The 23,412-nt window shown below is 42.7% G+C and overlaps 1 protein-coding gene across 1 annotated transcript in view; it reads right to left on the reverse strand.

The window, feature by feature from the left end:
* LOC106590663 (transient receptor potential cation channel subfamily A member 1) overlaps nt 1-23,412 on the reverse strand; it is an 83,337-nt gene that overhangs the window by 23,432 nt on the left and 36,493 nt on the right. The window contains exons 9-19 of the mRNA XM_045710959.1: nt 20,116-20,164; nt 17,817-17,916; nt 17,385-17,485; nt 13,163-13,332; nt 6,997-7,161; nt 5,793-5,907; nt 3,830-3,996; nt 3,343-3,433; nt 2,886-2,945; nt 2,591-2,689; nt 131-201 (exon numbers count right to left, since the gene is read on the reverse strand). Of these exons, the coding sequence (XP_045566915.1) occupies nt 131-201; nt 2,591-2,689; nt 2,886-2,945; nt 3,343-3,433; nt 3,830-3,996; nt 5,793-5,907; nt 6,997-7,161; nt 13,163-13,332; nt 17,385-17,485; nt 17,817-17,916; nt 20,116-20,164 (1,188 nt within the window). The remainder of the gene's footprint in view (nt 1-130; nt 202-2,590; nt 2,690-2,885; nt 2,946-3,342; nt 3,434-3,829; nt 3,997-5,792; nt 5,908-6,996; nt 7,162-13,162; nt 13,333-17,384; nt 17,486-17,816; nt 17,917-20,115; nt 20,165-23,412) is intronic.

Here is a 23,412-nt window from a genome sequence, read left to right on the forward strand (position 1 = left end):
AGTACTATAATCACTGACCACTTCATAGAAGAATTGTAATATATTCCTATAGGCCCTGGTTAAAAGTAGTGCACTATGTAGGGAATAGGCTACCATTTAGGATGCATCCTAAAGCACTGTGAATACTAACCACTTCATCTCCAGGTATTTCTTGCAGACGGGGTGTGTAAGGAGCTCTATGCGGTTGTAGTTCACCATCGCCTCAGAGAGAGAGAGAGAACAACAGGTTGTAGTTCACCATCGCCTCAGAGAGAGAGAGAGAACAACAGGTTGTAGTTCACCATCGCCTCAGAGAGAGAGAGAACAACAGGTTGTAGTTCACCATCGCCTCAGAGAGAGAGAGAGAGAGAACAACAGGTTGTAGTTCACCATCGCCTCAGAGAGAGAGAGAGAACAACAGGTTGTAGTTCACCATCGCCTCAGAGAGAGAGAGAGAACAACAGGTTGTAGTTCACCATCGCCTCAGAGAGAGAGAGAACAACAGGTTGTAGTTCACCATCGCCTCAGAGAGAGAGAACAACAGGTTGTAGTTCACCATCGCCTCAGAGAGAGAGAACAACAGGTTGTAGTTCACCATCGCCTCAGAGAGAGAGAGAACAACAGGTTGTAGTTCACCATCGCCTCAGAGAGAGAGAACAACAGGTTGTAGTTCACCATCGCCTCAGAGAGAGAGAGAACAACAGGTTGTAGTTCACCATCGCCTCAGAGAGAGAGAACAACAGGTTGTAGTTCACCATCGCCTCAGAGAGAGAGAGAGAGAACAACAGGTTGTAGTTCACCATCGCCTCAGAGAGAGAGAGAGAGAGAACAACAGGTTGTAGTTCACCATCGCCTCAGAGAGAGAGAGAGAACAACAGGTTGTAGTTCACCATCGCCTCAGAGAGAGAGAGAACAACAGGTTGTAGTTCACCATCGCCTCAGAGAGAGAGAGAGAACAACAGGTTGTAGTTCACCATCGCCTCAGAGAGAGAGAACAACAGGTTGTAGTTCACCATCGCCTCAGAGAGAGAGAGAACAACAGGTTGTAGTTCACCATCGCCTCAGAGAGAGAGAGAACAACAGGTTGTAGTTCACCATCGCCTCAGAGAGAGAGAACAACAGGTTGTAGTTCACCATCGCCTCAGAGAGAGAGAGAGAGAACAACAGGTTGTAGTTCACCATCGCCTCAGAGAGAGAGAGAGAACAACAGGTTGTAGTTCACCATCGCCTCAGAGAGAGAGAGAGAACAACAGGTTGTAGTTCACCATCGCCTCAGAGAGAGAGAGAGAGAGAGAACAACAGGTTGTAGTTCACCATCGCCTCAGAGAGAGAGAGAGAACAACAGGTTGTAGTTCACCATCGCCTCAGAGAGAGAGAGAGAACAACAGGTTGTAGTTCACCATCGCCTCAGAGAGAGAGAGAACAACAGGTTGTAGTTCACCATCGCCTCAGAGAGAGAGAACAACAGGTTGTAGTTCACCATCGCCTCAGAGAGAGAGAGAGAACAACAGGTTGTGGTTCACCATCGCCTCAGAGAGAGAGAGAACAACAGGTTGTAGTTCACCATCGCCTCAGAGAGAGAGAACAACAGGTTGTAGTTCACCATCGCCTCAGAGAGAGAGAACAACAGGTTGTAGTTCACCATCGCCTCAGAGAGAGAGAGAGAACAACAGGTTGTAGTTCACCATCGCCTCAGAGAGAGAGAACAACAGGTTGTAGTTCACCATCGCCTCAGAGAGAGAGAACAACAGGTTGTAGTTCACCATCGCCTCAAGAGAGAGAGAGAACAACAGGTTGTAGTTCACCATCGCCTCAGAGAGAGAACACAGGTTGTAGTCCGATGCCTCAGAGTGGTCGAGAGCCCAGAACAACAGGTTGTGTTACGATCGCCTGCAGAACACAGGTGAGGTCTTGATCGCCCAGAGAAAACCTGGTTGAGTTCTTGATGCCCAGAGAGCCAGGTGATCACAGATTGCACCGATCGCCTGAGAGAGAGAGAACAACAGGTTGTACTTCACCGCCCAGAACCCTGGTGGCCTTGATGCCCAGAACCCTGGTGGTCTTGATGCCCAGAACCCTGGTGGTCTTGATGCCCAGAACCCTGGTGGTCTTGATGCCCAGAACCCTGGTGGTCTTGATGCCCAGAACCCTGGTGGTCTTGATGCCCAGAACACTGGTGGTCTTAATGCCCAGAACCCTGGTGGTCTTGATGCCCAGAACCCTGGTGGTCTTGATGCCCAGAACCCTGGTGGTCTTAATGCCCAGAACCCTGGTGATCTTAATGCCCAGAACCCTGGTGGTCTTAATGCCCAGAACCCTGGTGATCTTGATGCCCAGAACCCTGGTGATCTTGATGCCCAGAACCCTGGTGATCTTGATGCCCAGAACCCTGGTGATCTTGATGCCCAGCACCCTGGTGATCTTGATACTTCCAACCGTTAATGGATCTTTAATACCCAAACGTTTCATTTTCAGTAGACCTTCAACAGACTGTTTATAGATCTGTCTGTCACAGGGATCCACATTCTGTAACAGCGCAGCCTTGCTCTTACAGTAGATCAACAATAGAAAGCTAAGGAGAGAGTATTGTACTTGTATTGGAATTACTTACATTCAGAGCGGCGAGGGGTTGGACCTTCAGGCTTTTGTTAGTCTTTGCGTGTTTCTTTAGTGCTATCGGTGCCTGAAGCCACTGGAAATTGTACTCAATCTACACAATAGAAAGAAAAACAACATGTATAATTGTATGAAGAAGAGAGAGCAAATAAGTCAATCCTTTTCTATAAGTATACAGTTTTAAGTGTGTATGGTAGTGTAAGGACGATGATTAAAAAAATGGAAACCAGTCAGGGACACTAAGACTTCACGTTTCACAATTAAAGTCACACTGTAGAATTTACACACACATGATAGTCAGGACTGTTGTCATCATCCTCTGACTCTCTGATGCAGCGGTCCAGTAGGTGCTGAGCAGGTTACAGGGAGATAACAGGGAACATTGTCATCTGGTTAATCACTGTTGGTTAGCTTTGCAAAATTACATTAACTTTCCTTAATAAATTCCCAATTTTTCTAGAAATCCTGGTTGGAGGATTCTGGATTTCCTACTTATTCACTCATGATTTTGGGAAACCTTCAACTGGGATTTCATGAAAAACAGCGAATTTTAGGAAAGTTACTGGTATTTTGCAACGCTGCACACTTTTCCTACAGATTTGTTTAAAAAGTCAATGCCCAAGCCTACAACAAAGATGACTACATACAGTAGGCATATATACCGTTTACACCGTTTCATTGCTGCATGTTGCCATCATTTCACAATAATATACTGTATTGGAATTGTTCAGGTGTGTGAGGTCAAACCTTGCAAGACTCTGGCAGCAAGTCAACCAGGTCCAACACTGGACAACGTTGGCCAGCACCAAGTTTGAACGTCATCAGGGTGTCACTACATCTGCAATAAACAAACAAACAAATTATGCATGGACACAGCACTGTGCTTATCTGGAAGGATCCAAGAACATTCACAAGTCTTTGAAAGTATCCAGACTACAGGGCTCAGAGTTGTTCCTGTCCTGATGACCTGACCTAGTCATGGCACAAAAGGGTTAGGGACCGACTGGACTTGGGTTGTAAAATTCCAGTAACTTTCCCCAAATCTGTAGGTGTTCCAGAAATGTTGGTTGGAGGACTATAGATTACCTGCTTACTCCCTCCTAACTCCAGGAAACTGCTAACCTGTCACTGTCGATGATGACCTGAACTAACGTTCTGGAATATTCCAACCAGGAACCAAAACCTAGGGGATTTGGGCAATTTTGCAACCCTCAGCCCACATGACTGATCAAACCTGTCACTGTCGATGATGGCATTGACCACATCCTTCCTCCTGTGTTGCAGTGCTTCGTGGAAGAAGGAGGCGTGGCGCTTGTTGAGGCTGATCTCCGCCCCTCTCTGTAGCAGCAGTCTCACTGCAGCTACTTGGCCCTCCCTGGCTGCCACGTGCAGCGCTGTGCTCTGATCAGAACAACAACACAAGATTTGTGAATTCACATCGTCACCTAATCAACACATCTCGAGGAACGTTTAATGATTAATTCATTCAGTGAGGAGTCTCTGCAGAATAAAAGCATTTCAAAATAAATAATCTTACTTCCAACAGGGGTGATGATTGCTGTTAGAATGTCTAGCTAGGCTAAATATCTTTTTTTTTTTTTTTTTTTACATATGGCAGCTAAAAATGTAATTGTGTATACAAAACTGATATGTCCTGAACTTAGCGAAAGACAGAATGAAACGTAAAGGCTGTCTGAAACATAAAGGTTGTCTGAATGAAACGTAATGGTTGCCTGAATGAAACGTAAAGGTTGTCTGAATGAAACGTAAAGGTGGTCTGATTGAAATGTAATGGTGGTCTGAATGAAACATAAAGGATGTCTGAATGAAACGTAAAGGTTGTGTCATGATGCTAGCCCTTTCAGTGATTCGGCTAGAAGAAATGTGAACAACCCCCCCTCTCCTGTTAGGAGGGAACAGGTCAGATTTATGACTTTAAAACCACATCATAAATTCCTTGCAGAGACTCTTGTCTCCCTGACCATGCAGTATGGGAGAGAGAGGGTCACAGTAGAACAAAGGAACTCTCCCGCCAAATACTCCTACCTCCCCAAATTGGAGAATTAAACATTATTCCTAATTTAGAGAATGTGGAAACGGCCACATTACCCCAACTCTGTTTACACAGGTTCCTCAGTTACGAGGCTTGCATCTGAATGTTGGATAAAATGTTTGACAAAGTATAAGAATACCTTTGAAAAGATAACAATGTGATTTAGTCTTCTAAAATGAAAAGTGTTTGTTTTATGGTAACTTGTGCCCAGTCAGTCATCACGCCCAAGTGAACAGGCATTGGTTGGAAATGAAAAACCAACCTCTTTTCCACTCTAGAATAAAAGTCCCCGTGACAAAATGTCACCTCAGTTCCAAATACCGCGAGGACATATCCTCACGTTTAAAAAGTTTAATTTCAACTCTACCGGCCAGAAAACATGAGAGCTTGCTCCACACGTGAAATGGTTTGAACTCTGAACTATTGATCTCTCAAGAAGAAGTGAGTCCTAGATTACAGCCTAATAGACTGCAGCTGGAAAGGTAGCAAATCTAGTAAGAACATTGACCGACACAGATGAACATCTCACTCCACGACGACCCGGAAGAGTCTACAAAGCAGAATGGCGACCTCGACTGGGAAAACCAGAGCCTCATATCACCAGCTCCATCGTAAATACTGATTACATTTCTTTATCCGAACGAGCGATTATAAAAGTACATATGCGTTCATATTTATGCGAGAATAGATTCCCATGTCCAATAGAGACCCATGTTCCTTTTTATTCCTCTGTCCCCCCCTTTCCTCTCTGAATTTATCTTGCTATAACCAAACTGTTTTTGTTTAGCGACTAGGGATGGTATTTACAGTGTAATGTTATTATGTATTGTATAATATGTAATTGTTTAATTAGTTAGTAAATAAATAATTGAGACAATTGGTGTATGGATGATTCATAGTAAAGGCTGGGTTCGTGCAGATTACCAATCATTTTACTTTAAGAGTGGATTTGGGAGGTAGCCGCTCTATATGAAGTAACTCTTCCGTGGTGCCCCAGGTTATTAACGAGTTGAATGTTGTATGGTTTAATTCAATCACTTAATTAATCAAACGTTAGGTAATCGATTTGATAAAATAGCTTGTCATCACATTAAAGGAGTCAGAGACACGACAGTAGTCTGAATGAAACAAAGGTTGTCCGAACCCCATCCTCATCCAGCTTGTCCAGTAGTTTGATGTTGTTGGCCAGGACGATCTTCATGGTCTGTGTGTACCCTTCTGCCGCCGCATGGTGTAAACAGGTCCACCCTTTGTAATCACTAAGGAAGAGAGAGACGAGACAGAATACACCAGTGACAATAACACACCAGGGGTTCAGCTACATTTCCCAGAAATCTCAGTTGAAGAATCCCGGATTACCTATTTATTCCCTCCTGATTCTAGTAATATTCCATCCGGGATTTCAGAATAACAAGGGGCTTTTGGGAAATTTACAGAAATGTTGGTGATCCTACTCCTACGCCAATATTTACAGATTGATCTGTTGCAAACCTTTAATGACAAAATCTGTGCCACTGTCTTCCTCACTGTGAACAGCCTAGTCATGTACAGACGTGTCAGTGCCTCACTGTGAACAGCCTAGTCATGTACAGGCGTGTCAGTGCCTCACTGTGAACAGCCTAGTCATGTACAGGCGTGTCAGTGCCTCACTGTGAACAGCCTAGTCATGTACAGGCGTGTCAGTGCCTCACTGTGAACAGCCTAGTCATGTACAGACGTGTCAGTGCCTCACTGTGAACAGCCTAGTCATGTACAGGCGTGTCAGTGCCTCACTGTGAACAGCCTAGTCATGTACAGGCGTGTCAGTGCCTCACTGTGAACAGCCTAGTCATGTACAGGCGTGTCAGTGCCTCACTGTGAACAGCCTAGTCATGTACAGGCGTGTCAGTGCCTCACTGTGAACAGCCTAGTCATGTACAGACGTGTCAGTGCCTCACTGTGAACAGCCTAGTCATGTACAGGCGTGTCAGTGCCTCACTGTGAACAGCCTAGTCATGTACAGGCGTGTCAGTGCCTCACTGTGAACAGCCTAGTCATGTACAGACGTGTCAGTGCCTCACTGTGAACAGCCTAGTCATGTACAGGCGTGTCAGTGCCTCACTGTGAACAGCCTAGTCATGTACAGGCGTGTCAGTGCCTCACTGTGAACAGCCTAGTCATGTACAGGCGTGTCAGTGCCTCACTGTGAACAGCCTAGTCATGTACAGGCGTGTCAGTGCCTCACTGTGAACAGCCTAGTCATGTACAGGCGTGTCAGTGCCTCACTGTGAACAGCCTAGTCATGTACAGGCGTGTCAGTGCCTCACTGTGAACAGCCTAGTCATGTACAGGCGTGTCAGTGCTAGTACCTGTGAAAGAGAGCTCCTTTACGAAGCAGCAGCTCCACCACTTTGGTGTGTCCCCCTCCAGAGGCCAGGTGTAGGGGAGTCAAGCCTCTCTCATCCCCCTCGTTCAGCAGGCGGGAGTCTGTGATGGTCTCCAACAGACGCTGGCAGGTGTTAATACGACCATATCTGATGAGAGGAGAGTTAGAGGTTTACCTGGTGTTAATACGACCATATCTGATGAGAGGAGAGTTAGAGGTTTACCTGGTGTTAATACGACCATATCTGATGAGAGGAGAGTTAGAGGTTTACCTGGTGTTAATATGAACATATCTGATGAGAGGAGAGTTAGAGGTTTACCTGGTGTTAATATGAACATATCTGATGAGAGGAGAGTTAGAGGTGTGTGTGTGGGATGAGGGGGAGGAGGGGGATGAGGGGGTGAGGGGGATGAGGGGGGGTAAGGGGTTAGAGGGGGATGAGGGGGTGAGGGGGAGGAGAGGGAGGAGGGGGAGGTGGGGAGGAGGGGGGAGGAGGAGGGGAGGGGTGAGGGGAGGAGGGGGTGAGGGGAGGAGGGGAGGAGGGGGAGGAGGAGAGGAGGGGAAGAGTGGGATGAGTGGGATGAGGGGGATGAGGGGTGAGGGGAGAGGGGTGAGGGGGGAGGGGGTGAGGGGAGGAGGGGGGAGGAGGGGAGAGGGAGGGGATGAGTGGGAAGAGTGGGATGAGGGGGATGAAATAATATACAGTACTAGTCAAAAGTCTGGACTTACTCATTCCAGGGTTTTTCTTTATTTTTTATTATTTTCTACATTGTAGAATAATAGTGAAGACATCAAAACTATAAAATATCACATATGGAATCATGTAGTAACCAAAAAAACATGTTAAACAAATGAAAATATATTTTATATTTGAGATTCTTCAAAGTAGCCACACTTTGCCTTGATGACAGGTTGTCACTAGTTACTACAGCCACAAAGTAAAAATTAGCTATATCGTGAAAATTCATGAAAATGAAATGTTGCTTTTTGGTCTTCATTTTTGGGTCAGGGTTAGGCATAACATTAGCAGTGTGGTTAAGGTTATGGTTAGAGTTAGGTTTGAAATCTGATTTGAAGATAATAAATCGTAGAAATAGGCAAGGTTTAGCCATTTGTGGCTGTGGTAACTAGTCTTTGTCTGCATGTCTGTCTGTCTCCTTAAACCTTATATGTCATGAAAACCAAGACTTAGGCTATAGTGCCGTACAGCGCATTCAGATAGTACTCACACACCTTTACTTTTACCGCAATTTGTTCAAATTTTTCAAAGTCAAATCAAATTGTATTGGTCACGTACACATATTTAGCAGATGTTGTGGGTGTAGCTAAATGCTTGTGTTCCTAACTCCAACAGTGCAGTAGTATCTAACAATTCACAACAATACACACAAAACTAAAAGTTAAAGAATGGAATAAAGACATATATAACTAGTAGAATGAGCAATGTTGGAGTGGCATTGACTAAAATACAGTAGAATAGAATACATTATATACATATGAGATGAGTAAAGCAGTATCTAAACACTTTTTTTATTTTACCTAGGCAGGTCAGTTAAGAACAAATTCTTATTTACAATGACGGCCGAGGAACAGTGGGTAAACTGCCTTGTTCAGGGGAAGAAGGACAGATTTTTACCTTGTCAGCTTGGGGATTCGATCTTGCAACCTTGCGGTTACTATTCCAATGCTCTAACCACTAGGCTACCTGCCGCCCCAATTAAAGTGACTAGTGTTCCATTATTAAAGTGGCCAGTGATTCCAACTCTATGTTTAAAGGGTAGAGGTCTATAAGGTACAGGGTTGTAACCGGGTGTCAAGGATTCTAGGAGTGGTGGTTGGAGTCAGGCGCAGAGAGCAGAGGTAAAGTATATCGTCTTTATTTTCTCCGGCACAAAACGGTCACGCCAAAACAGGAGGGCGCGTAATAATAATGACCAACCCAAAGCACAGGGCAAAACGGTCCGGAGAGAAAAAATAAGACGTCAGCCAGCACATCCAAAATGCAAACAGCGAAATAAAATATATTCCCACGGCACAAAAAGCAAGGGGCGCAGCCCGGTAAATCTTCTGACTAAACCTGTCAGTAAAAATGTATCAATCACGGACCACCGTCCTGAGTGGACAATCAACAATCCCGCACAACACCCCAACTGAAAACACACACTAAATAAGGCCCCACTAATGACAGACACAAAACAGGTGCGGAACAGACAGACAAAACCAAAAGACACAGAACCAACGATCGGTGGCAGCTAATAGGCCGGCGACGACGACCGCCGAGCGCCGCCCGACCGAGGAGGGGCGCCACTTTCGTTGGATCCTGTGACACCGGGTGTCAGCCGGCTAGTGATGGCTTTGATGTATTGTTGTCTCTTCCTTCTTGCCCTTTGTGCTGTTGTCTGTGCCCAATAATGTTTGTACCATGTTTTATGCTGCTACAATATTGTGTTGCTACCATGTTGTTGTCATGTTGTGTTGCTGCCATGCTATGTTGTTGTCTTAGGTCTCTCATTATGTAGTGTTGTGGTGTCTCTCTTGTTGTGATGTCCTATATTTATATATATATATATATATATTTTTTTTTATCCCGGACCCCTGTCCCCGCAGGTGTCACGTCCTGACCATAGTAAGATGTTATTTTCTATGGTAGAGTAGGTCAGGGCGTGACAGGGGGGTGTTTTGTGTTTTTTCTATGTTTTGTATATCTATGTTTAGATTCTAGTTTCTCTATTTCTATGTTTTTTGGGGGGGATGATCTCCAATTAGAGGCAGCTGGTCTTCGTTGTCTCTAATTGGAGATCATACTTAAGTAGGGTTTTTTTCCACCTGTGTTTGTGGGTAGTTGTCTTCTGTTTAGTTTATGTACCTGACAGAACTGTGCGCTTTCGTTTTCTCGTTATTTTTTTCTTTAGTGTTCTGAGTTTAAATAAATATTCATCATGAGCAATCAACACGCTGCGCTTTGATCCCCTCTCTACGACAGCCGTTACAGCAGGAGGCCTTCTTCCTTTTGGTCGGCCGTCATTATAAATAACAATTTGTTCTTATTAACTGACTTGCCTAGTTAAATAAAGGTTCAAATAAAAGATGGCTAAGTACTCTCTACTAGCAAAGGCTATTGTTGTGTCTGACCCTTACAGTTGGTGGCACCAGCCCATGATTTGGTCTGACTGAAATTATGATTAATCATCTGATAAAGTCATTAAAAGTGCTTTATTAAGAAGTAAATAATAAATAGATTACTGAGGTATATCAAGAAATACGATTTTTTTCATCTAACATGTCCAAGCAGGAATGAACGATTCAAGATATTTTGACGAGCAAACTAATCCAGTGATTGTCATGCATTTTGGGTTAACAATTAGACTATAGTTGTTATATTTTACTGTCAAAATAGGACTCCAGAATTTTCACGATTTTTTTTTGTTTTGTTCAATAGAGATGAATTACATAGATCTGTATGTGCACTAACTAATATAATTGTCAGATTAACTTGAGTGTTCAAGAAAAATCAAAACATTAATTAGGTCGCTAACTAAATATATAATACCCACGTATATAGGTGTAACCGGTGTGAAATGGCTAGCTAGTTAGCAGTGGCATTTCAATCGGTGATGTCACTCGCTCTGAGACCTTGAAGTTGTTGGTTCCCTTTGCTCTGAGTGATAGGTAACTGTCACGTCTTGACCAGTAAAAGGGGTTAATTGTCATTGTAGTTTGGTCAGGGCGTGGCAGGGGGTGTTTGTTTTGTGTGGTTCGGGGGTTTTTGGTTTATGTTCTATATTTTCTATTTATATGTGTTTATCTAGCTTTTCTATTTCTATGTTAGTTTTTCAATGACCTCCAATTAGAGGCAACTGGTTGTAGTTGTCTCTAATTGGAGGCCATATTTAAGTGTGTTCGTTTTTCACTTGTGTTTTGTGGGTGGTTGTTCCTAGTATAGTCTGTGCGCCTTACTGGACTGTTTTCGACGTTTGTTTTGTTTAAGTGTCGTCTCTTTAATAAAGTAAAGAAGAGGATCAATATACCCGCTGCATTTTGGTCCACTCCTTACGACACCTGTGACAGTAACAATGCATGGAGGGTGACTGTTGTTGATGTGTGCAGAGGGTCCTGGTTCAAGCCCAGGTTGAGATGATAGAAACAATACTGTTACGTAGGCAGCCTTTCTATTTTTTCACTATCCATGATCTTGGCTGTCTAACGGAGGACAGGAGTCAGAGCTGATCTCTTTGCAGCGTTTGACTTTGAATGTGAGTTTGCATGACCTCAGCTCAGCCTATCAGAAAACCGGGCCGGACAATCTTGATAGGGCGGCCAGGCCGTTGGCCACTGATCAGCCAAAGGCTTCGTATAGATTAGTATGACAGTGAAATTGCTATAAAAAAAAAAATCTTTACAAAGAAAATCTGAAGAGCCCCATGCATGGACTGCCAGCCATGTCACCTTTTTATATTGCTTTTTTTAATATATAAAACTATATTTTTGTGTCAATATCGACCAGCCCACCCAACAAAAAAATAGTCCAGCCCATCTGGCATTTGCCAGAATTGCCAGATGGCCAATCTGCCCCTTCTGCCCACAAATTCTGAGACACTGTCTAGGCTACTTAAAACAAATCGAAAATACAGTAGGGTACATACAGTAGTAGAAAAGATACTTCAAAGTAAAATATCAACTGTCTTGATGTGCCTTCCAATTCGTCTGTAGGCTATAAATTGCACTGTATCAAATACAGCCTAATAGAGATTCACATTATCATTTGTTGTATGGCTACTTTGGGAATATGAACCCGACAGAAAAGGTGACAACCGGTATAACCAATGTCACAAAAATGACTCACCTTTTAGCCAGGTACAATTCTATGGCAAAGAATCCTTCAGAACTAACCTGAGGGGTATCCTACAAATCAGGTTTGGGGACTTAGCTAGGTAACTTTGGTCAACTCTGAGTTCAACTCAGGACAACCAGTCATACGAATGTGGCTCACCTTTTAGTCAGGTAAATCTATATGAATCCTTAGGAACTAACCTGCTCCTCATTGCGTCATCATTCCATTCATTTGAGGAAGAAGACTGATTAAATATTTAATTAATCAAATGTTATTTTGTTTGAATTTTTTTGAATTTTATGATAATACCTATCACATTACTTAGTAATGATGTATTTGAAATTTCACGCACAGAAAAATTTTTTGTATGACAAATCAAAGTATTATTATAAAATTATTTTATCGATAGGAGTGGAGAAAAAAAGCTGCTCGTGCATTAATAAGCACATAACGATAAGTAATAAAAAAATAAAGATGGCATTTCTAAGAGCAAACTTGCAGATAACTTTTCTTTCATTTTTATTTCGGCACAAATGAAAATGTGTCACAGACTCGCCCGGATTGATGTTTCAGCGTTGTCCCAGTGAAGAGTTTGGTGTTCGACTAGCCACGTGTGACATGCACGAGCAGTTACAAGCCTGGCTAAAGTTAGCGGTAGGCGGACGAGAAATATCTACCGTCATAGTACTGTAGGCCTACGGATGAAGCCTGAGTTGGAATGTGAAGCTAAATGAAGCTGGCCCTCTTTAGAAAACCCTGAGAAGATCTAGCTTGCTTCGTAGGATTCCCCTCTGCTAAATGGCTAACTCCATTTATCCTGAACGAAGTGTCTGAGCCGCAAGATGAGGACCGATGAAATCAGAAATCACCCTCCCTCTTGCAAAAGATTGAGTCATCATCACTGGTGTAAAGTACTTTAAGTAAAAAATACTTTAAAGTACTTAAGTTGTTTTTTGGGGGTATCTACTTTACTTTACTATTTATATTTTTGACAACCTTTACTTCACCACATTCCTAAAGAAAATCCTGTACTTTTGACTCCATATATTTTCCCTGACAACCTATAGTACTCATTGCATTTTGAATGCTTAGCAGGACAGGAAAAATGTCCAATTCATGCACTTATCAAGAGAACACAAGGTCATCTCTACTGCATCTGGTCTGGCGGACTCACTAAACACAAATGCATATTTTGCATAATAATGTTTGAGAATTGGAGTGAAAATGAAAACGTGGCACTGAAACATCAAACCCCCATGGTTTGATGTTTCAGCACTGTCTCGGCAATGCATCCACCACTTCGCCTAACAACACTCACTGGGCAGCGAAGTGCAGGGCTGACTTCTTGTCCTTGGACTTGCTCTCCAGAGAGACCTGTAGAACCAGGATGTTTTTGACAGATTCGTGGATGCCCAGTCTGCACGCGTAGTGGAGCGGAGTACAGCCCTCGTTGTCTTCAGTACTCAAAAGATCCAACATACTGCTGTGCTGTAGGGGGCAGGACACACACACGTAAGTAAACAGATATGTACACACACGGCACACACACACACTACAACCCTGACTTCCTGAAAGCAGATAGACAGACAGACTGTCCCACCCAAAAGGTCAACTACATTTACATTTTTAGTCATTTTAGCAGACGCTCTTATCCAGAGCGACTTACAGTAGTGAATGCATACATTTCATACATTTTCATACATTTCATACATTTTTTCTCCGTACTAAAGTCCTTTAAGTCTGATTCAATCTGTCTCGGCCAGTTCTGTAGATAAAGTAGGCAACAGCAGAAGGCTGAGGCATTTGGCAAACCTCTAAATGGTTTTAATAAACTATCACAGAGAGTAATCCAACTTCATTTGATACTAGAAACAGACTAAGGACAAATGGTTCATGGCGATAGAGAGAACATTTAATTATCTTTAACAGTAGGCAGTGTATATTCAGCTGGCAGAAAAGGATTGGCAGCAGAAGGCATTATGCTTCCCATTCTTCTCTGCAGATCCTCTCAAGCTCTATCAGGTTGGGGGGGAAGAAAAAAAAGTTTGTGAACCCTTTGGAATTACCTGGATTTCTGCATTGATTACTCATAAAATGTGGTCTGATCTTCGTCTAAGTCACAATAATAGACAAACACAATCTGACTAAACTAATAACACACAAACAGTTGTACTTTTCAAATTTGTATTGAAGACATTGAGTAATCATTCACAGTGCAGGCTGGAAAAAGTAAGTGAACCTCTGTGTTAACGACTTCTCCAAAAGCTATTTGAAGTCAGGTGTTTCAATTAAGGAGATGAGATTGGAGGCGTGGGTTGCACAGGTGCCCTGCCCTATAAATAAAGGCACGCAAAACCTGGTTAATAACAAATCTTTTTTTTTCCAGAAAGATTGGTTCGTGTGAACCTTTGCCTCGATCCCAGCAACTTTCACAGGACCTTAGAAGACGCATTATAGAGATGCACAAAGCTGGACAAGGTTACAAAAGCATTGCTAAAGACCTTGGTGTTCATCAATCCACGGTAAGACAAATTGTCTACAAATGGAGAAGATTCAGGACTGTTGCTAATCTCCCTAGGAGTGGGTGTCCTGCGAAGATCACTCCGAGAGCACAAAGAGCAATCCTAAAAGATGTGAGGGGTAACAGCAAAAGACCTTCAGAAAACTCTACAAACAATGAAAGTCTGGTGTTCATGTGTCCACTGTGAGAAAAACACTGAACTGCATTGGTGTTCATGGAAGGACACCGCGAAGGAATACCACTGCTGTCAACAATAAAAAACATTGCGGCGCGTCTCAAGTTTGCCGGAGATCACCTGGATGTTCCACAACTCTTCTGGGAAAATGTGCTGTGGACAGACGAGACAAAAGTAAAACCTTTTGGGAAAAAATGCACAACGCTATGTGTGGAGGAAAAAAGTGCACTGCACACCAACACCAAAACCTCATCACAACTGTAAAGTATGGTGGAGGGAGCATCATGGTTTTGGGGCTGCTTTGCTGCTTCAGGGCCTGGACACCATGCCATCATTGAGGGAACAATGAATTCAAAAGTGTATCAAGATATTTTACAGGAGAATGTCAGGACCTCAAGCATAAGAGAGGTTGAGTGATGCAACAAGACAATGACCCAAAGCACACAAGTAAATCAACCAAAGAATGGCTGAAAAAAAAGAAGATATGTGTTTTGGAATGGCCAAGTCAGAGCCCTGACTAACCCAATTGAGATGCTGTAGCATGACAAGAAGAGGGCTGTGCAATCAATACAACCCAGAAATATTGATGAACTGAAACAGATTTGTAAGGAGGAATGGTTCAAAATTCCTCCGCAACGTTGTGCAAGTCTTATAAGCAGCTACAGGAAACTTTTAACAGCGTAGCACTATGAATGATGAATGTCTTAAATAAAAATGTGAAAATTACAACAGTTTGTGTGTTAATAGTTTAGTCAGATTGTGTTAGTCTATTACTGTCTGTGACTTAGATGAAGATCAGACCACATTTTATGAGTGATCAATGCAGAAATCCAGGTAATTCCAAAAGGGTTCACAAACTTTTCTTGCAGCTGTATTTTGAGGTCTCTCCAGAGATGTTCGATCTGGTTCAAGTCCAGACTCTGGCTGGGCCACTCAAGGACATTCAGAGACATTTAGAGTCCCGAAGCCACTCCTGCTTTGTCTTTGTTATGTGATTAGGGTCATTGTCCTGTTGGAAGGTGGACCTTCAACCCAGTCTGAGGTTCTCAGCACTCTGGAGCAGGTTTTCATCAAGGATCTCTCTGTACTTTGCTCCGTTCATCTTTCCCTCGATCCTGACTTGTCTCCCAGTCCCTGCCGCTGAAAAACATCCCCACCACATGATGCTGCCTCACGATGCTTCACCGTAGGTGGCCAGCTCTAGGAAGAGTCTTGGTGGTTCCAAACTTCTTCCATTTAAGAATGATGGAGGCCACTGTGTTCTTGGAGACCTTCAATGCTGCAGACATGTTTTGGTACCCTTCCTCAGATCTGTGCCTCAACACAATCCTGTCTTGGAGCTCTACGGACAATTCCTTCGACTTCATGGCTCGGTTTTTTGCTCTGACATGCGCTGTCAGCTGTGGGACCTTATCTAGACAGGTGTGTTTCTTTCCAAATCATGTCCAATCAATTGAATTTACCACAGGTGGACTCCAATCAAGTTGTATACATAGTTCAAGGATGATCTATGGAAACAGGATGCACCTGAGCTCAATTTCGAGTCTCATAGCAAAGGGTCTGAATACTTATGCAAATAAGGTATTTATGTGTTTTTTTTTGTTTTTTTTGTTAACATTTCTAAAAACCTTTTTATTACTTTGACTTTATGGGGTATTGTGATGTCATTATGGGGTATTGTGATGTCATTATGGGGTATTGTGATATCATTATGGGTGATGGTGATGTCATTATGAAGGATTGTGTGTAGATAGATGAAGACGTTTTTTAAATCCATTTTAGAATAAGGCTGTAATGTAACAAAATGTGAAAGAATTCTAAGGGGTCTGAATACTTTCCGAATGCACTGTATATATTATGGTGTCAAGGCATAAGAACTAACAGGTTACAGAGCAAGCAACGCAATTATCACAACACATAGGTTGTAACATAGCTTTTTCCCCCTGGCTTCGCTTCCTTTTTGGTTTTACCAACGCACCACTACTGCAACGCACTAAAGTAATACTGCAAAAAATGTGGCAAAGCAATACACTTTTTGTCCAGTAAACAAAGTGTTATGTTTTTGGTAAATCTAGTACAACACATCACTGAGTACCACTCTCCATATTTTCAAGCATAGTGGTGGCTGCATGACGTTATGGGTATGCTTGTCATCATTAACAAGTTTTTCAGGGCAAAAAGAAACGAAAATCTTTGAGAAAAAAACGTGTTTTGTCTGCTTTCCACCAGACACTGGGAGATGAATTCACCTTTCAGCAGGACAATAACCTAAAACACAAGGCCAAATATACACTGGAGTTGCTTACCAAGAAGACAGTGAATGTTCCTGAGTAGCCGAGTTACAGTTTTGACCTAAATCTATGAAAAAAAATCTATGAAAAGTCCTGCAAATGGTTGTCTAGCAACAATCAACAACCATGAAGAAATTTGAAAATAATTATGGGCAAATGTTTTACAATCCAAGTGTGGAAAGCTCTAGGAGACTTACCCATAAACACTCACAGCAGTAATCTCAGCCAAAGATGCTTCCACACAGCATTGATTTAGGGGTGTGAATACGTAAGTGAGATATTTCTGTATTTCATTTTCAATAGATTTGCTAACATAATTAAAAATATTTAAAAAAACATGTTTTCACTTTGTCATTCTGAGGAATTGTGTGTGGATGGGTAACGAAAAAACCCTGAATGCAATCAATTTCGAATGAAGGCTGTAACACAACAAAATGTGGAATAAGTCAAGGGGTATGATCACTTTCTGAAGACAATGTACCTTTCCAAGCACTGCTACCATTGGATACCATTTGTTAGGCTACCTGTTACATCTACTGTTATGTTGTGTTACCTGTAAGATGTCTCCTGTGAGATTCTTTAGGCCTTTGGGCTGCAGGATGGCCAGGTGAAGGAAGTTACATCCTGACTTGTCCTTTATGTTGACGTTGGCACCTGAAGATACACACGCACACAAACACACACACGCAGACACGCAGACACACACACACACACACACACACACACACACAGACAGACAGACAGACAGACAGACAGACAGACAGACAGACAGACAGACAGACAGACAGACAGACAGACAGACAGACAGACAGACAGACAGACAGACAGACAGACAGACAGACAGACAGACAGACAGACAGACAGACAGACAGACAGACACACAGACAGACAGACACGTAGACACACACACACACTCCACAAGCTGAGTTCATTCCACAGATATGTTGCATTTGAATTCAGTTATTGATTTAGTGTAAAAGCTGACCTTTTGACAACAGAAGAGCCACAGTTCTCCAGGCTCCACAGTTAGTAGCCTGCAGCAGTGGAGAAAGACCCTTACAGTCTATGTAGTCAATGTCTGCACCCTGTCAACACAACAATCAATACAAGTTAAGTCCTATTCCTTATATGGTGAACTATTTTTTGTAGGGAATCGGGTGCCGTTTGGTCAAACAGCCTTTTAGGATTCAGAAGCACATTATGCAAGATGGTTTCTAGGCAATTTTGTATTATTTATTTCACCTTTATTTAACCAGGTAGGCCAGTTGAGAACAAGTTTTCATTTACAACTGCGACCTGGCCAAGATAAAGCAAAGCAGTGCGACACAAACAACACAGAGTTACACATGGAATAAACAAACATACAGTCAATAACACAATAGAGAAGTCTATATACAGTGTGTGCAAATTAGGTAAGATTAGGGAGGTAAGGCAATAAATAGGCCATAGTGGCGAAATGATTACAATATAGCATTAACACTGGAGTGATAGATGTGCAGAAGATGAATGTGCAAGTAGAGATACTGGGGTGCAAAGGAGCAACAACAACTAAAAATAACAGTATGGGGATGAGGTAGGTGGATGGGCTGTTTACAGATGGGCTATGTACAGGTGCAGTGATCTGTGAGCTGCTCTGACAGCTGATGCTTAATGTTAGTGAGGGAGATATGAGTCTCAAGCTTCAGTGATTTTTGCAATTCGCTCCAGTCATTGGCAACAGAGAAGTGGAAGGAAAGGCGGCCAAATGAGGAGTTGGCTTTGGGGGTGACCAGTGAAATATACCTGCTGGAGCGCGTGCTACGGGTGGGTGCTGCTATGGTGACCAGTGAGCTGAGATAAGGTGGGGCTTTACCTAGCAAAGACTTATAGATGACCTGGAGCCAGTGGGTTTGGCAACGAGTATGAAGCGAGGGCCAGCCAACGAGAGCATACAGGTCGCAGTGGTGGGTAATATATGGGGCTTTGGTGACAAAACGGATGGCACTGTGATAGACTGCATCCAGTTTGTTGAGTAGAGTGTTGGAGCCTATTTTGTAAATGACATCGCCGAAGTCGAGGATCGGTAGGATGGTCAGTTTTACGAGGGTATGTTTGGCAGCATGAGTGAAGGATGCTTTGTTGCGTAATAGGAAGCCAATTCTAGATACATTTTTGGATTGGAGATGCTTAATGTGAGTCTGGAAGGAGAGTTTACAGTCTAGCCAGACACCTAGGTATTTGTAGTTGTCCACTTATTCTAAGTCAGAACCGTCCAGAGTAGTGATGCTAGACGGGCGGGCAGGTGCTGGCAGTGATCGGTTGAAGAGCATGCATTTCGTTTTACTAGCATTTTAAGAGCAGTTGGAGGCCACGGAAGGAGAGTTGGATGGTATTGAAGCTCGTTTGGAGGTATGTTAACCCTTTGCGCGCCAATCCCTTTAGCGGGATTGATTTGACAACATCCAGTGAAATTGCAGAGCGCCAAATTCAAACTACAGAAATATCAATATTCAAGATTCACGAAAATGTAAGTGTAATACATCGAAATAAAGCTTAACTTCTTGTTAATCGAGCCACGGTGTCAGGTTTCAAAAAGGCTTTACGGCGATAGCAGACCATGGGATTATCTGAGGAAAGCGCCCCGCATGAAAATCATTTTCAACCAGGCAGGTGGCAACACAAAAGTATAGGTCTGTAGCAGTTTGGGTCTAGAGTGTCTCCTCCTTTGAAGAGGGAGATGACCGCGGCAGCTATCCAATCTTTGGGGTTCTTCTCAGACGATATGAAAGAGAGGTTGAACAGGCTAGTAATAGGGGTTGCAACAATTGCTGTGGATAATTTTAGAAAGAGAGGGTCCAGATTGTCTAGCCCGGCTGATTTGTATGGGTCCAGATTTTGCAGCTCTTTCAGAACATCATCTATCTGGATTTGGGTGAAGGAGAAATGGTGGAGGCTTGATCAAGTTGCGGTGGGGGGGGGTATAGAGCTGTTGACCCGGGTAGGGGTAGCCAGGTGGAAAGCATAGCCAGCTGTAGAAAAATGTTTATTGAAATGATCGATTATTGTAGATGTATAAGTGGTGGCAGTGTTTCCTATCTTCAGTGCAGTGGGCAGCTGGGAGGAGGTGCTCTTATTCTCTATGGACTTTACTATATTACTGTAGTGTTAACCCTTTGAAATGAGGTTTACCGCCAACTCTGATGTGTGTGTGTGTGTGTGTGTGTGTGTGTGTGTGTGTGTGTGTGTGTGTGTGTGTGTGTGTGTGTGTGTGCGTGTGTGTGTGTGTGTGTGTGTACTGTATTTACCTTTGAAATGAGGTACTCCGCCAACCCTGTGTGATTGAATATGGTTGACCTGGAAAAAGAGAATCAACAACAGCTACAGCACCTTCTGAAATTATTCACACCCCTTTACTGTTCCCACATTTTGTTGTGTTACCGACCTGCATTTAGAATTGATGAAAAAAAATGAGAAAAAAAATTGTCACTGGCCTACACACACACAATACCCCATAAAGTAAACATGGAATTATGCTGGTTTGATATTTTTAAAATCAAATTTATAACAAATGGAAAGCTGAAATGTGTTGAGTCAATAAGTATTCAACCCCTTCGTTATGGCAAGGATAAATAAGTTCAGAAGTAAAAATGTGCTTAACAAGTCACATAATATGTTGCATGGACTCACTCTGTGTGCAATAATAGTATTTAACATGATGTTTAAATGATTACCTCATCTCTGTACCCCACACATACAGATAATATATGTAAGTTCCTGCAGTCGAGCAGTGGATTTCAAAAACATATTTAACCACAAAGACCAGGGAGGTTTTCCAAAACCTCGCAAATAAAGACACATACAGTATTGGTAGATGGGTAAAAAAAAAAAAAAAACAGACATTAAATCTCCCTTTGAGCACGGTGAAGATATTAATTAGACTTTGGATGGTGTATCAATACACCCAGTCATTACAAAGATGCAGGCGACGTTCCAGTTACAGAAGAGGAAGAAAACCGCTCAGGGATTTTACCATGAGGCCAATGGTCATTTTAAAATGCTTATAGAGTCGAATGGTTGTGATGGGAGAAAACTGAGGATGGATCAACAACATTGTAGTTACTCCACAATACTAACCTAATTGGCAGATGGAAAAGAAGGAAGCCTGTACAGAATAAAAATATTCCAAAACATGCATATTTTTAAGCATTGTGGTGACTTGACTTTGCTTTGCTATATATATTTTTGGCATTTACTTTTACTTCACTACATTCCTAAAGAAAATAATGTACTTTTTACTCCATACATTTTCCCTAAAAACCTATAGTACTCGTTTACAGTTTGAATGCTTAGCAGGACAGGAAAATTGTCCAATTCAAGAGAACATCCCTGGTCATCCCTGCTGCCTCTGATCTGGAGGACTCACTAAACAGAGAACATCCCTGGTCATCCCTGCTGTCTCTGATCTGGAGGACTCACTAAACAGAGAACATCCCTGGTCATCCCTACTGCCTCTGATCTGGAGGACTCACTAAACAGAGAACATCCCTGGTCATCCCTTGTCTCTGATCTATGGGACTCACTAAACACAAATGCTTCATTTGTAAATTATATCTAAGTTTTGGAGCGTGCTCCTGGCTATCTGTAAATAAAAAATAAAAAAATTATATATATATATATATATATATATATAAGGGTGTTATGTACCCTTTACAAGGGTATATGTACCCTATACAAGGGTGCTATGTAGCCTATACAAGGGTGTTATGTGCCCTATATAAGGGTGTTATGTAGCCTATATAAGGGTGTTATGTAGCCTATATAAGGGTGTTATGTCGCTCAGCGTGTTAAGAGCAGGCTTTAACATAATATGCTGCCTGACATATTTTTTGCAAAAAACCCCGGAAATGTCATATTTATGTAAGTATTCAGACCTTTTACTCAGTACTTTGTCGAAGCACCTTTGACAGTGATTACAACATCGATTACAGCATACCCAAGTCTTCTTGGGTATAACGCTATGAGCTTGGTACACCTGTATTTGGGGAGTTTCTCCCATTCTTCTCTGCAGGTCCTCGCAAGCTCTGTCAGGTTGGATGGGGAGCGTCGCTACACAGCTATTTTCAGATCTCTCTAGAGATGTACCGTCGGGTTCAAGTCCGGGTTCTGGTGGGGCCACTCAGGGACATTCAGAGACTTGTCCCGAAGCCACTCCTGCATTGTTTTGTCTGTGTGCTTAGGGTCGTTGTCTTATTGGAAGGTGACCCTTCACCCCAGACTGAGGTCCTGGGCGCTCTGGAGCAGGGTCTGAGAGTTCTTTAAATGCCATTCGGCAAACTCCAAGCGGGCTGTCATGTTTATTTTACTGAGGAGAGGCTTCCGTCTGGCCATTCTACTATAAAGGCCAGATTAGTGGAGTGCTGCAGAGATGGTTGTCCTTCAGGAAGTTTCTCCCATCTTCACAGAGGAACTCTGGAACTCTGTCAGGGTGACAATCGGGATCATGGTCACCTCCCTGACCAAGGCCCTTCCCCCACGATTGCTCAGTTGGGAAGAGTCTTGGTGGTTCCAAACTCATTCCTTTTAATAATGATGGAGGCCATTGTGTTCTTGGGGACCTTCAATGCTGCAAACATGTTTTGGTACCCTTCCCCAGATCTGTGCTTTGACACAATCTTGTCTCGGAACGCTACATAGAATTCCTTCGACCTCATGGATTTGTTTTTGCTCTGACATGCACTGTCAACTGTGGGACCTTATATAGACAGGTATGTGCCTTTCCAAATCATGTCCAATCAATTGAATTGACCACAGGTGGACTCCAATCAAGTTTTAGAAACATCTCAACAATGATCAATGGAAATAGGATCCACCCGAGCTAAATTTCGAGTCTCATAGACAAGGGTCTGAATACCTATGTAAATAAGGTTTTTCTAAAAACCTGTTTTCACTTTGACATTATTGGGTGTTGTGATGTCATTATGGGGTATTGTGATGTCATTGTGGGGTATTGTGTGTAGATTGATGAGGATTAAAACAAATTTAAAAAATGAATGCACTGTATATCAGCGTACTGCTTAATGTTTGTGGCACAAGTGGCACCTTATTCCCTACATAGTGCACTACATTTGAACAGAGCCCATATCATTCCAAAGGGCACCCTATAGATCCCTATGGTCACTGGTCAAAAGTAGTGCACTGCTGTGTATAGGGAAGAAAGTGACTTTCTCCTTTCAACTCCTTCCATTGATCTGTACTGATCTGTAGATCTAGGCAGGTAGAATCTTTAGATGTCCATTTTTCCCATTCTACTTCTTATTGTATGGACTACACAACAGAATTATTTGTCCGTTAGATTTTTTTTTTTAATTTGGATCTGAAGTGAAGTCAGGTGTCACGGTTGTCGTTGGTTAAGGAGGACCAAAACGCAGCAGGTATATGTAAGCTCATCTTGAGGTTTATTAACTCCAAAATGAACACCAAAATAACAAAAGAGAACGAACGATCAACACAGTCTGGCAAGGCACAAGGCTAAACTCAGAACAATCTCCCACAATTAAACAGACAAACACACCCAACTAATATAGGACTTCCAATCAAAGGCA

Source organism: Salmo salar, chromosome ssa29 (genome assembly GCF_905237065.1).
Source record: "Salmo salar chromosome ssa29, Ssal_v3.1, whole genome shotgun sequence".
Lineage (NCBI taxonomy): Eukaryota > Metazoa > Chordata > Actinopteri > Salmoniformes > Salmonidae > Salmo > Salmo salar.